The 13,531-nt window shown below is 43.9% G+C and overlaps 1 protein-coding gene across 1 annotated transcript in view; it reads right to left on the bottom strand.

Moving 5' to 3' along the window:
- Ubtd2 (ubiquitin domain containing 2) overlaps window positions 1-13,308 on the bottom strand; it is a 28,615-nt gene extending 15,307 nt beyond the window's left edge. Inside the window, exon 1 of the mRNA XM_070021968.1 lies at window positions 13,212-13,308. Within this exon, the coding sequence (XP_069878069.1) occupies window positions 13,212-13,281 (70 nt within the window). The 5' untranslated portion in view covers window positions 13,282-13,308. The remainder of the gene's footprint in view (window positions 1-13,211) is intronic.
- Window positions 13,309-13,531: the final 223 nt, after the last annotated feature.

Raw genomic sequence — 13,531 nt, 5'->3', positions numbered from 1 at the left:
AGCAACTCCACGACCTTGGAGCCTGAGAAAAAGAACAATCATGCTCAAGGAGTCTCTGAACTACTTTGTCATGGAGTTTGGGTGTAAGTCGGTCGCAATAGGTGTTCAAAGAGAGGAAAAGTGATCACAGGGCCCCGCAGAGCAGTTCAGCCTAGCACTGGCTGTTTTGGGAGCTGGCATGCCAGAGGCAGCTGCTCAACGCACCTGGCACACAGGAAGCAGAGACTCCAGACTCCTCTTGGAAGAATGAGAGTGCCAGCTGAGGCCAACAGCTGAAAAAGACCAGCTTTTGTTTCATACAAAGTTGCCTTGGACTTTCTATTCGTATGTCTACAGCATGCTTAATTTTGTGCTCTCCCTCTCCTTCTCTTTGTAGTTCTTCTTTGCCCTCCCTTCCTTTTCTCTGCAGTCATATCTGAGCCATGACAGTATTCAATCTTCCTTCACACTTCCTTCCCTTTCCTACTGCTCTTCCCCATGTATACTTTCCTTCTCTTTTTTCTTGTTTTCTTCTATTTCCCCATTCCTAATCTTTGCTACCTACACTTTTATCTGGTAACAGAAAGCCCAACATCACTCTGTCTTTGTGTTCTTATGTGTCTACCTGTTCAATTCTGACGTCTCTTTCCCCTCCACCCGTTACCTCCTCTAACTCCACTTTGTGTTAAGCTCAGAGCTGCCACCCCTTCTTCCCCACAACCCACACCTGGGGTATCAGTATAAGCCACACTATCTCCTTCCCGTTACCATTCTGGTTCACCTAGGCCTGTCTGGATACACCACTGCTTCTACATTCATCTAAAGAAGTAGGGACTGGTATTCTTTTAGGGATTGCCACAAGTAAAAGCTCATAGTTACAGTAGTGTTCTGAGGATTCAAACAGAATGTTTGACGACTAAGCCACACCTCTCTAATCTGGTAAAGAAAATAATACACAACCTAGCCACTACTCCATTGTAAGCAAAATTTAGTGCCCTTATACAAGGAGACAGGAGAAAAAAAATGATCTTACCCATGTGAGGACACACAGAGAAAACAGTCAGGAGTATTCAAAAAGGGCTCTCTATTGACATCAAACCAGCTCTCCCCTTGGTATTAGGACACAACAGCTTTCAGAATCATGAGAATTAAGTTTCTGTCATCCAGTCTGCAATATTCTATTACAGCAACCTGATCTTACAAAAGTGAATACTGGTACCAAGTAGTAGGGTACTGATATAACAAATACCAAGAAATGTGGAAGTGAGACTACCTAATGGGTACAGGCTGGGAAAATGAGGGAGCAATCACCCATCCAACAGTGAAAAGGTCTTTTTTTGGCTCACAATTTTGAGGGCTTCAGCCTGTGATTTACTGGCCCTGGTAATTTGGGCCAGTGTAAGCAGTACCTCATAGTGGGAGGGCCTGGTAGAGCAAACTGGTTATATCTGGACAGAGAGGGAATGTGTGGGCCTGGGTCCCATTATCCCTTTCAACACCAGGCCCTGAACACCCTTAAGATTTCTCACTAGACCTTCCCACTTAAAGGCTCCACCCTTCCCTATCTCCCTCCACCCCCCAAGAAAAATCACAAAAGACTCTGTGGGACACTCTCAAGATCCAAGCTACAGCACAGTTCTGCTGTGTTCTCTCAAGGAAGAGTAAAGTTTGAAAGAAAGCCCCTATCTTCTCACAGAATACAGAAATCACTGTAAAAAGAATGCTGTTAGAAACATGAATGAAGACCATTCTGATGAGGTAATGGAGGAAAGGTATACAGTGGCAAAGAACTTGGCTGAACTGTTTATGTTTTGGTGTTCCGTGAAAGGTAGAGCTTGTGAACAATAAAATTCATTATTAGCTGAAAAGACTATGTTGATAAAAAGTGACATATTTATGGGCTACAGCAACTTGTCAGAGAAACTGCTTGGTTCCTCTTGAATGCTTATGTGAAAAAAAAAGACATGAAGGTAGAAGTCAGACACCAGTGACTCACACTGTAGGTAATCCTTACCTACTCAGGATGCTGAGATCTAAGGACTGAGGCTCAAAGTCAGCCCCAATTACTATCTTATCTCTAATTAACTATCAAAAAGCCAGAAGTGGAGCTGGGGCTCAAGTGACAGACTGCCAACTACTCAGGAGGCTGAGATATGAAGATCACAGTTCGAAGCCAAGACAGGGCAGACAAATCCTCAAGACTCTTAATCAAAAAAACAAAAAAAAAATTCAGAAACTACAAGTGGAGGCATGATTCAACTGGTAAACACTGGCTATAAGCAGAAATAGCTCAGAATGTGAGGCCAGAGTTCAAGCCAGTATAACAGGGGGTGGGGGGAAGACCTTTAAGATGAGTTGGAGACCACAGCTAACTCTCCTTGATTTGAAAAGGTGAATCCTGAGTTTCCATAGGCCTATATTGTTTAAATTTCAATTTCTATAGAGCAAGTGCACGTGTGCGTACATACGCACACACATACACACATGCACAAACTTTCAAGCTTATCCCTAACCTTTCTGCATATTCTCATGTCCCTTATTAAGCAGTGAAACCTATCAACCGTTAGAGCTTCACAACAGAAAGGAGATACAGGAAAATCCTCATCAACGGGCTGGTGCTTACTTGGAACAGAGAACATAAGTCAGCAACAACATTCTAAAAGACTGCTACATTTCACTCAATAAATCAATTCTTATTGCAAGAAGTTTTTCTTTCTTCCCACATTAGTGTTGAAATATTCTTGGACATTTGGCACAGGCCAAAATATTGCTAAGTCCACTGGAGTAAATCTCCCTCACAGCTATAGCAAACATTTAGGACAAAAAATACAAAAAGCAACTGAAGTTCCAAAAGCTCAAAATAGTAGGCAGATGGGGAGAAGCCTAAATTTGAAAAACATTCCTTACTGGGGTGAGCTTCATGTTTTTCCTTTTTCTCTCAGATTGTATCTGAGAGCAGCTCAAGTATGGAAACACGTAACAAAATATACTAGATGAACTGACAAGGGTTCTTTTGGGCCACAATAGCAAAAAGGAGCTCTCAAAAAAGGGAAATCTCTTTTTTAATTTTTGAAATCTACCAATAGTAATAGTGAAATGGTCACAAACTCAGTTTTCTGAGTACTGCAAAATGAAGAATGCAGGGTTTTCTCTCTCCATTCGTGTCACGGTACCCCCACATTACCCCAAGGCAGCGTTAGTTACAGGAATTGGGTGGTAGCACTGGCAACAACTCTGAGCAATCTTTCCAGTCATAAGGCAAAGGGAAAAGGCTCCTTGGAACAAAGAACACGGTGGGAAACTGAAGAGTAGGAAAAACTGGAGAATAAAAACTCTGCAATTGAACCCAGTCAAGCTCCAGGTTTACCTGACCTGCATGTGCAGAGTATGGTGCGAAAGCCATGCAACAATGGCTTTGGAAATAAACTCTGATCAAAAGCACCACTGAACTCCTACAGTTTCCTGACTGGTGCTAGCATGAAGGCTAACAAAGACTTTCAAAAGTTAACTGGCATTAGAATCACAAAAGACAAAATCAAAGAGTGAATATGCTGTCTGAACCTAACCAGGTCAAACCAAACTAAACCAAACCAAACCAGAAGTATTCTTCAGAAGGTTTAAAAAAGTTCCAGTCTTTGGGCTTGGAAGGTGGCTCGGTAGTAGTGCTCTTGCTTTGCATGCCTAAGGCCCTGGGTTCGATTCCTCAGCACCACATAGGCAGAAAAAGCCAGAAGTGGCCCTGTGGCTCAAGTGGTAAAGCACTCGCCTTGAGCAGAAATGCTGAGGGACAGCGCCCAGGCCGAGTTCAGGCCCCATGACTGACAAAAAAAAAAAAAAAATTCCAGTATTTTAAAGGTTAAACTATAAAGGTTCTTTATAACTTGTAAAAATGTTCAAGTTGTACAGGCATCAACCCAATATTGCTCAGGACATGAAGAACCAGAGACATGTGACCAATTTTCAAGGGAAAAGATGGTAAACAAATGAGAATCCCTGAGATGATCCAGATGTTGGAATTACCAAGCACACTGGAAAAAGACATCGTTAGAGTTTTAAGAAGTTAGGCAAGAGCAGTGGCCCACAACTATAATCCTAGCTATTCGGGAGGCAAAGATCTGAGGATCTTGGTTTGAAGATAGCTAGAGCAAATGCTCCAGGTTCTTATCCCCAATTAAGTGGCAAAGAGACAGAAGTGGAAATGGTAGAGCAGCAGTCTTGAGCAAAGCAAGAGTGCAGGACCCTGACTTCAATCCCTAGTACTGACCCCCCCCACCCGCCAAAAAGAAAAGAAGAAAAAAAAAATCAGTATACCCCCATTGAGAAAAACTGAATTAAAAAAAATTGTAAAGAGTAAAAGCAAAAAGAAATGTACTCATTACCTCATTTATGAAATGGCAGCCTATACCTTTTTTTTTTTTTTTTTTTTGGCCAGTCCTGGGCTTGAACTCACAGCCTGGACACTGTCCCTGAGCTTCTTTTTTGGCTGAAGGCTAGCGCTTTACCACTTGAGCCACAGTCCCACCTCTGGCTTCTTTTGGTAGTTCAGTAGAGACAAGAGTCTCATAGACTTTTTCTACCCAGGCTAGCGTCAGAACTGATCTCAGTGATCAGCCTCTTGAGTAACTAGGATTACAGGCATGAGCCATCAGTGCCCAGCTTTTTAAGACACTTATCTCCAACAGACTGCCAGAAAGGCTGGAAGTGGAACTGTGCCTCAAGTGGTAGAGTGCTATCCTTGAGCGCAAAAGAAGTTCAGGGACGGCACCTAGGCCCTCAGTTTGCGCTTCCAGGACTCGCAAAAAACAAAATAAAAATAAATAAAGCAAAAGTCAAGAGTTCAAGCACTTGTACTTAAAAAATATCCCTACAAAAGCTTGTTTTTGTGCTTTTTGGGTTTTTTTTTTTTTTTTTTGTGCCAGTCATGGAGCCTGAACTCTGGGCCTGGGCGCTGTCCCTCAGCTTTTCAGCTCAAGGTTAGCACTCTACCACTAGAGCCACAGTTCCACTTCCAGCTTTTTCTGCTTTATGTGGTGCTGAGGAATCGAACCCAGGGCCTCATTCATGCAAGGCAAGCGCTCTACCACTGAGCCACCTTCCCAGACCCCTACAAAAACTTTATCAAGCATTCTTTAGGTTAAAAAAAGTCTTTCTTGTTTGCTCCTTAATGATCTCAAACTTATTCCTGTCCTCCCCACATACAGTTGAACAGCTGTGTTCAAGACACATTTGAAAAGTTTTAAACTGCAAGCATATAGTCTGATGAAGAGGCAACAATGAGAAAAATAACTGAATAAACAGGCACAGAAGATGATGAGAGCATTCTTTTTCCTAGTTGATCCCATTAATTAGTTCAAATTTTTGTTATGAGATACAATGAAATTTGTTAACATTAAAGACAATTACCCATCTCATTTTTTACTACTTTCATTTCCACTGTAAGAGGATGAGCAAAGAGTCCTTAAAACCTACATCTTGCTAGCTTCAACTCAAGCCTGTTTACGGCAACAAAGGAAAACATACTTCTGCTGCCAGAAAAGAAAAAAGTCAATCAAAAACTCTTACCATCTGTGAAGCAAATTAATTAAGAAAGACAGAGCCTACAATCTGAGCTACTCTTATTTCTTGTTCAAATCTAAACTTTATTCTTGTTTCCTCCTCTGTAAAACGGAGATACTAACATCAACTCTTCCTTAAAGAGTTCTTGTAAGAATAAAAAAAAAGGTATGTAAAAAAAAGGCAGCCCAGGCAGAAAAGTCCCCAAGAGACTCATCTCCAATTAACCACAAAAAACCAGAGGTGGCGCTGTGGCTCAAGGGGTAGGATGCTGGCCTTGATCAAAAGAGCTCAGGCCAGCATCCAGGCCCTGGATTCAAGCCCCACAACTGACAACAAACAAACAAACACATTTTAAGTGCTCCACCTATGCTATAAAGCTTTAAACTATGTATTATGTTGTTTAAAGTTGTACTTGTACTTCCAGCTAAGTGGGGTGCCAGTGTCTCACGCTTGAATACTTGCTAATTAGGAGGCTGAGGTCTGGAGGATCCTGGTTTAAAGTCCAAGCGGTACTATCTCCAAAATAACCAGCCAAAAGTTGGGCTAAAAGCATGCTCAAGTGACAGAATACAAGCGGAGCTAGCATCAGACCCTGAGTTCAAACTCCAGTATGAAGGGAAAAAACCTGCCTAAAACAAGGCTCTAAAATACTTTTTTTTTTTCCTGTTGGTTGAGGGGCTTGAACTCAGAGCCTGGGCACTGTCTCGAGCTCTTTTTACTCAAGGCTAGTGTTCTACCACTTTGAGCCACAGCACCACTTCCAGTTTTCTGGTGGGTAATTGGAGATAAGTCTTATGGACTTTCTTGCCCAGGCTGGCTTTGAATTGTGATCCTCAGATCTTAGCCTTACAGGCGTGAGCCACCAGCACTGGACGCTCTAAATAATTTTTATGTAGTTCATTCATAGAATGCTTGCCTACCATGAGGCCCTGGGTTCAATTCCCAGAACCATACAAATGTTACAAGTCAGATTGTTCTGTCCCTGCAGGTGAAAAAAGTTTAAAAAAAAAAAAAAAAAAAAAAAAGGGACCAGTTCCAACAGATAATTTCCCCATAATTCTTATCTTCCTCCAATGCCCATCAAAATGTCTGCTTAAAATACATTCTCCTTTCTCACAAATACATCCCTCCCCCTGCCTCTCTCTCTCTCACACACACACACACGCAGACATTCACTCTCTCTCAAACACAGACATTTTCCCTCTCTCTCACAGACACACATCTTTTAGAGGGTGGAGGACCAGGTCAATCCTCCTACATTAGCCTCCCAAGTGCTGAGATTACACATACAGGCCTTCACATCTGGCCCTAAATTCAAGGAGTTCTTAAAGGTGTCCTTTGCTTATTGCTACTTCAGAGTAGTCAGTACAAGGTATATATAAAACCTGAACTTTCTTTCCTAAAATAAATAACCAAATAAAATCTGAATTTCTACTTCCCAATGTAAGTAGAGATTCAGGTGAAGGGGAAGGTAACAAAACTTCACTGGCTAGCTAGGCTACTAATTAACTTTCTGTTTAAATCCAAATAAGTCAAATCAACACTAAGTTTGCTAAAGGTGACAGAATAACACAATATTAAAAAACAAAATTAAGTAGAGACTTTACCAAGCAAATGAGGTCACTGCCTGGGAAAGAAAAATCTATCGCAGACTTAATCAGTGAGGAGAATACCCAAAAGATGGTGAACTTTTGTACATCTAAGGAACTAATTAGTAATAAGTTCAGAAACCAAATGAAATTTTCATCCCCCACATAACAAAATACAGCTATTTATTACATATTATTCAATCAGCAACTATTTGTTATAGGTATACCAGCAACCATTCAGAGTACTAAGAAATAGTTAAAAAAAAAAAAAAAAACAAACAGACAAGTTCCCAGCCTCACAGAGTTTACAGTATGCTAAGGGAAGACAGGAAATTATTTCTTAAAAGTAATTAAAAAATGCATTGTGAGGTCATGCTATTTTTAAGAACTGTAATAATCAGCATCATTACCATTTACATTCCAAGGGAATGGAGCAAAGATCTTGGAATGGAAAAAAACTATGCTTTCTGACTAGATGCTGAGACTCCCACTGGCACCCCTTCTGGTTCATTTCAACCTAACCCAGTCTTCATCAGACCCCAGGTCCTTCTCAACAGTTAATCTGCCTCTATTCTGCCCTATTACCTATTTCCTTTGCTTTTGTACTTTTCAGTTATGCAGGCAGGTGGCTTTCACAAACAGCAGCGCCCCCCTTACCTCCTCTTTGATAACACCCAGACAAACTTTACCTATCTGGGGCCTTTCTAGGAAGTACTTCCTGTCTGAATTTCCTAAAGTTAACCCTAATACAAGTCTGCCTCAATTCTAGGGAAAAAAAAGAATATTTTATGCCTAAGAGAGGAAGTCAAGTTAAGAGGTAGGAGGCAGAGTAGAACAGTTGAGCTTCAAATGAACTGAAAGGTAAGGCTCACACCATAAATAATGTATTTATAATGTACTATATGATTTTTTTTGTTTCTTTTGTATGTTTTTCCCCCATGGTATAACCCCTGTTTTCATTGTATTTGATTCCAGTGCCCTGCATGTTATTTATACATTTTTCTAATTTGGAGACGGGAAGGGAAATAAAATGCTGAAATAAGGATACAGGTTTACCCATTGTAACAATGAGATGTACAAGACACTATGTTGAAAACGAACTTTACAATTTCAGGGTGGAGGGTGGGGGAGGGAGGAGTAGGGGAGGTGGGGAGGGCAGGGATGATAGGGGAAAAACAAAGGAGGAGGTAACAATACTCGATAAGAAGTGTACGCATTACCTTACTCATGTAACTGAAACCCCTCTGTACAGTATCTTTACACTAAAAAATAATAATGGAACCACCTCACACAGATTATGAAACCAAAGCTGATCTGGAAGACAAAGAGGGAGGGCTTGTTGCTCATCCTTGGACACAATTTCTGGCAAAAATGAAGTGGGAGGAAGGGACAGAGAAAGGATAGAGAAAAGGACTCCAGAATCTATGTCCAGACTATATTTATTGGCATGTATAAACACAGTGACCACTTTAACTGATCTATTGTTAATGTTTTACCTTTCCTTTATTTGTTCTAAAATTAATTAGCCTAGCTGGGTGCTGGTGGCTCACACCTGTAATCTTAGCTACTCAGGAGGCTGACATCTGAGGTTCGTGGTTCAAAGCCAGCCTAGGCAGAAAAGTCCATCTCTTATCTCTAATTAACTACCAAAAGGCTGGAAGTGGCACTGTGGCTCAAACTGGTGGAGCACTAGCTTTGAGCACAAAAGCTCAGGCATAAGTGCTCAGGCCCTGAGTTTAAGCCCCATGACCAGCAACTTAAAAAAAAAAAATCCACAAGTGCTAGATTTCAAACACAATGACCCCATCATGAAATATATCAGCTTGTACTCCAAGTCCAAGTGTAGAGATATTGGAATGAAGATTCCTCTGCAATCTTTATGAATATAGAAAACTTAGGAAACTTTCTGAAAGCATGTTATTAATTGGAAAACTAGTTTATACAATACCCTTTGTTGATATGAACACGTTTATATCCACTTAGGACAAGTGAACACACAAAACAGCCACGTAGTACATGTCACAGTTCAGATGAACGTTCTCAATGTATGCTATCATCACAAGACAGACGAACCACGTTCCCTAAAAATACATGTCCTAACACTATGACATAGTTGGGTTTTGTTTTTGTTTTGTTTTTTCGCCAGCCCTGTGCTTGAACTCAGGGCCTGGGCTTGGTCCTTGAGCCTGTTTGTGCTCAAGGCTAGTATTCTACCACTTGAGCCACAGCACCACTTCCAGCTTTTTCTGTGTATGTGGTGCTGAGGAATCAAACCCAAGGTTTCATAAAACACACTAGGCAGGCATACTACCACTGAGCCACCTTCCTAGCCCGTAGTACTATTTTTAAAATATCCTGTTCTAGAATCAAGTTAAGGCTTTCTCTCCCAATATTTTCTATAATAAAATCAGAAATGTGATTCACATAAATGTAATTGAAGGTAAAGTATTAGGTGAAACTTGAAGTCTACTCAACGCAGTTCACATTCCAAGATAACTAATACACAAAAGAAAGAATGGTAAGCCAGGCGCCGGTGGCTCACGCCTGTAATCCTAGCTACTCAGGAGGCTGAGATCTGAGGATCGCGGTTCAAAGCCAGCCCGGGCAGGAGAGACTGTGAGACTCCTATCTCCAATAAACCACCAGAAAACCGGAAGTGGCGCTGTAGCTCAAGTGGTAGAGCGCTCGCCTTGAGCTGAAGAGCTGAAGGACAGCGCCCAAGCCCAGAGTTCAAGCCCTACGACCGACAAAAAAAAAAAAAAAAAAAAAAAAAAAAAAAAAAGAAAGAATGGTAAATGCAATGAGAAAAAGGCTCAGACTTAGTTAGTAAATTAAAGATTGCCTCAATGTTAGAAAAGAGCCAAAGAAAGAGGAAGAGTTTATAGATCTATACCCTGGGAATCTATCATCTGTTAAATCTACCAAATTCCAATGTAGGAAAAAATGCAGAAGCTACAAGTACATATGGAAAATGTAATTACAGGGCAACATTCAGACAAATCCAGATTGTGGCATCTAAGACACCAAAAACTCAATGTCATAAGGGGAAAAAGGGAGAAAGAATCCTAGAGTTAAAAAGAGTGGAGATAAATGCAAAGCCTAATTACTGACAAAACTCAATTTTGGGAAAAATGCTAAAAAAGACATTTGGGGAAAGTTGAGGATTTCTGATTATGGACTACACCTCAGGGAATATTAACACCAGTTAATCTCAGGAGGAACAATGATACAGTGATTATAGAAAAGAACTATTTTTTTTTTAGAGATGTGCTTTTTCTGATGGTACTGGCGTTTGAACTCAGGCCCTCCTCCCCACCAATTCAAACATTCCACTAAACACGAGCAAAACACCTGAGTAGCAAAAGATTAAGTAACAAACTGGGTACTGGTGGCTCCTATCATCTACGCTGTCTATTATCCTAGCTACTCAGGAGGCTGAGATCTGAAGATTGCCGTTCAAAGCCAGTGCGGGAAGTGAAATCCATGGATCCTCATTCTCCAATTTACCACCAGAAAACTGTGGCTCAAAGTGGTAGAACACTTAAGCACATAAGCTCGAGGGCAGCCCCCAGGCCCTGAGTTCAATCCCCACAACCAAAAACAAAGGGAAAACACAATTATCATATGCCCCAACAATTATATTCCTTAGTATGTAGGTAAAAGAATTTGAAAAGAAACTTGTATACCAAAGTCCACCATTTCATACACCATGGCATATTTATTGACCATAAAAAGGATGAACCTTAGAGACACTATGCTAAGTGAAATAAACCCACTGATATGACAGACATGGTTCAATTTCACACATGTGTAACACCTACAACTGGACAATCCATAGCGTACAAGAGACGAATGAAGACTAGAGACTGAGAAGCCCCATTGATTAAGAGAGCCACAATTTCTGTTTGGAGTGAAGAAAACTTTGGATAAGGTGGAAAGGGTTTTATAAAATTATGAATATAACCAATGCTAGTGAACTGTGCAGTTGAAAGTGGTTAAAATGGATAGATGGGTGGTACGTGATCTTTTAGTATATTAATGCAACAAGGAGAAAAATTAGCAAGGCCTTATGTCCAAAAAAAAAAAAAAAAAAAAAAAGCTGACTGTGTAGATCAAGTGGCAGGAAGGATGCCAGAGGTCAATCTCCAGTATTTTCTCACCCTCAGAAAAAAGTTACAACAGAAAGCTTATGTGCTTTACCATAATTTTTTTAAAAAATAAATAAGAACAAGAGGGAGGGAGGGAAGAAAGGAGAAGGAAGAAAAGCAAGCAAGCTGGTTAGCTAGTGACTCCATCACAACCTTCATTTAATTCTGGTTGCCATATATACATACATACATGATGTTGAATAAGTTATTTAATTTCACTGGGCTTCACTCTCCTCTTCTATAATAGAGAACGGTATTATATACCTCACAGGGTCGTTGTGGACTCAATCAAAGAATCCCTTCTCACAGGACCTGTTACATAACAGATACCAGGTAAACGGTAGATGTTATGATTCAGAAACTATTGTTAATCATTGAGTAGGTGAGTAGGTGTCTGTAAGGTTGCTAAAATGGGAATCTAAAAGAACCTTGTGATGTTCCCAAGACATTTTGAAATGAAAGAGTAAAGCAATGAATGTCCAGCACTGGGTTATCCTCCTGGACACCTGAGGCCAACGAACAGGGTCAGTTCTCCTGGGATATCAAAAATGATCCACTCACAAAGTCAGAACTTTGTATACCACTACTTTCATCACAGAGATGACCTAAGAAAATAAGCACACTGGCTATCTTTGACTAATTCTTCCCCACATATTTCCTAAAAAGTAATAAGGGATTTCATTCTTTACAATGCCATAACTACAACCTTGTCTAGAAGTTCCGGTATCACAATGTTATCATAACAGAGCAGATAACCATAGAGAATATTTCTAAAAATGTCAACACAATGGGAATTTCTCGGGTATGAAAGTCTGGCACATATTAAATGATCTTACGTAACTCCTTTTGATATACCTTTGTCGATAAAAATAAGGCATAAGAGAAACAGCCTAAGTAGCTGAACTTCAAATCTGATTTATAGGCAAAGTAGGCTAGAGGATGATAATACAAACAATTCCAAAATGAAAACACAAATGTTATGTAAATTAGTCCAATTCCAGTATTTCATGATCTCTTGCAAAAATTTCCTGGATCCCTTTAGAAAAGGAATCCACCGCATACAGAGATCCGCAAACAAACAAGATACTTGGAGCTGAAGAAGGTATATAAAACGTATACCAAATGGCCCAAAGGGTCCTTCTTCAGTAGTTTTTAAATAAGGCGGGCTGATAGCTACAGGCTGACGGCGCCCCAGCGCTGTCCGTGCGGCCGGAGGTCGGGCAGGGCCCGGGCCGCCCCGGGGCCGGGGAGGCGGCGCGGGGCTGGAGCGCCGGCCCCGCTCCAGTGCCCAGGCCGAGTTCCAGCCCCGGACTGGACGGGAAAGAAGGAAGCAAACGAAAAGGAGGTCCGCCGTGGTGCTTCCCGTCGGCCCCGCCACTGCTGACCACACCTGCCCGGCCGGGGCGCCTCTCCCCGGGCACGGGGCTCGGTGGCCGCGCTGAGGTCGCGTTCAAGGCCAGCCGGGCAGAAGAGGCTGGAAACCCATCTCCGGTGAGGCGCCCCGGCCGGAGACGCCGCCCGCCGCGGCTCGGGGCGCGGACAAGTTCGGGCGCAGCGGCCGGGCCGGGCCGGGCGCCCCGCAGCACCGTCCTCCGCGGGGCGCGGCCCTCCGCCCGGGCGGCCCGGGCAACCGGGGGCTTCCACGCAGCCGGGCCCCGCTCCCCGCGGCCGCTCACCCGTCAGAGCCCCCCGCGGCGCCGCGGCCGACACCGGCGTCCGGGTCGGCACCCGCGGGCCCGGCGGGCCGCTGTCAGCCGAGCCGGCGCCGCCCGCCCGGCCCCCGCCGCGCCGCGCCGCTCCTCCGAGGGTCCCGCGCCGGCGGGCGGCGCTCGCGGGGCCGCGGCCCGCGCAGGACTTTGTTCCGCGCGGCGCCGGAGCGGCGGAGGCGGGGCGCGCGGCGGGCGGCGCGAACAATGGGCCCCGGCGCGGCGTCACCTACCTCCGGCGCCCTCCGCCGTCTCGTGCAGGCTGCCCGAGGAGTCGTGCTGCGCGCCCACGCACCCGCCCATGGGGCCGCGCCGCGTCCGCCCGGCGCTCCCGGCCGCCGCCGCCGCCGCCGCCGCCGCCGCCGCGCCGCCGCCCGCCCGCCCCGCCCCGCCGCGTCCCGGCCCGCCCCCGCCTGGGCCGGCCCCTTCCTCCGCGCCCGTCGCGGCCTCAGCCCGCCGGCCGCCCGCCCGGCAGGCCGGGCCCGCGCGCCGCCCTCGCCTCGGCCTCGGCCTGCCCGGGCCCCGGCCGGCCCATGCCGGGCGGGCCGCGGCG

Source organism: Dipodomys merriami, unplaced genomic scaffold (assembly GCF_024711535.1).
Source record: "Dipodomys merriami isolate MVZ:Mamm:240054 unplaced genomic scaffold, mDipMer1.0.p SCAF_1491, whole genome shotgun sequence".
Lineage (NCBI taxonomy): Eukaryota > Metazoa > Chordata > Mammalia > Rodentia > Heteromyidae > Dipodomys > Dipodomys merriami.
The sequence above is the reverse complement of the archived record's forward strand: the minus strand, read 5'-3'. Positions and strand labels throughout refer to the sequence as shown.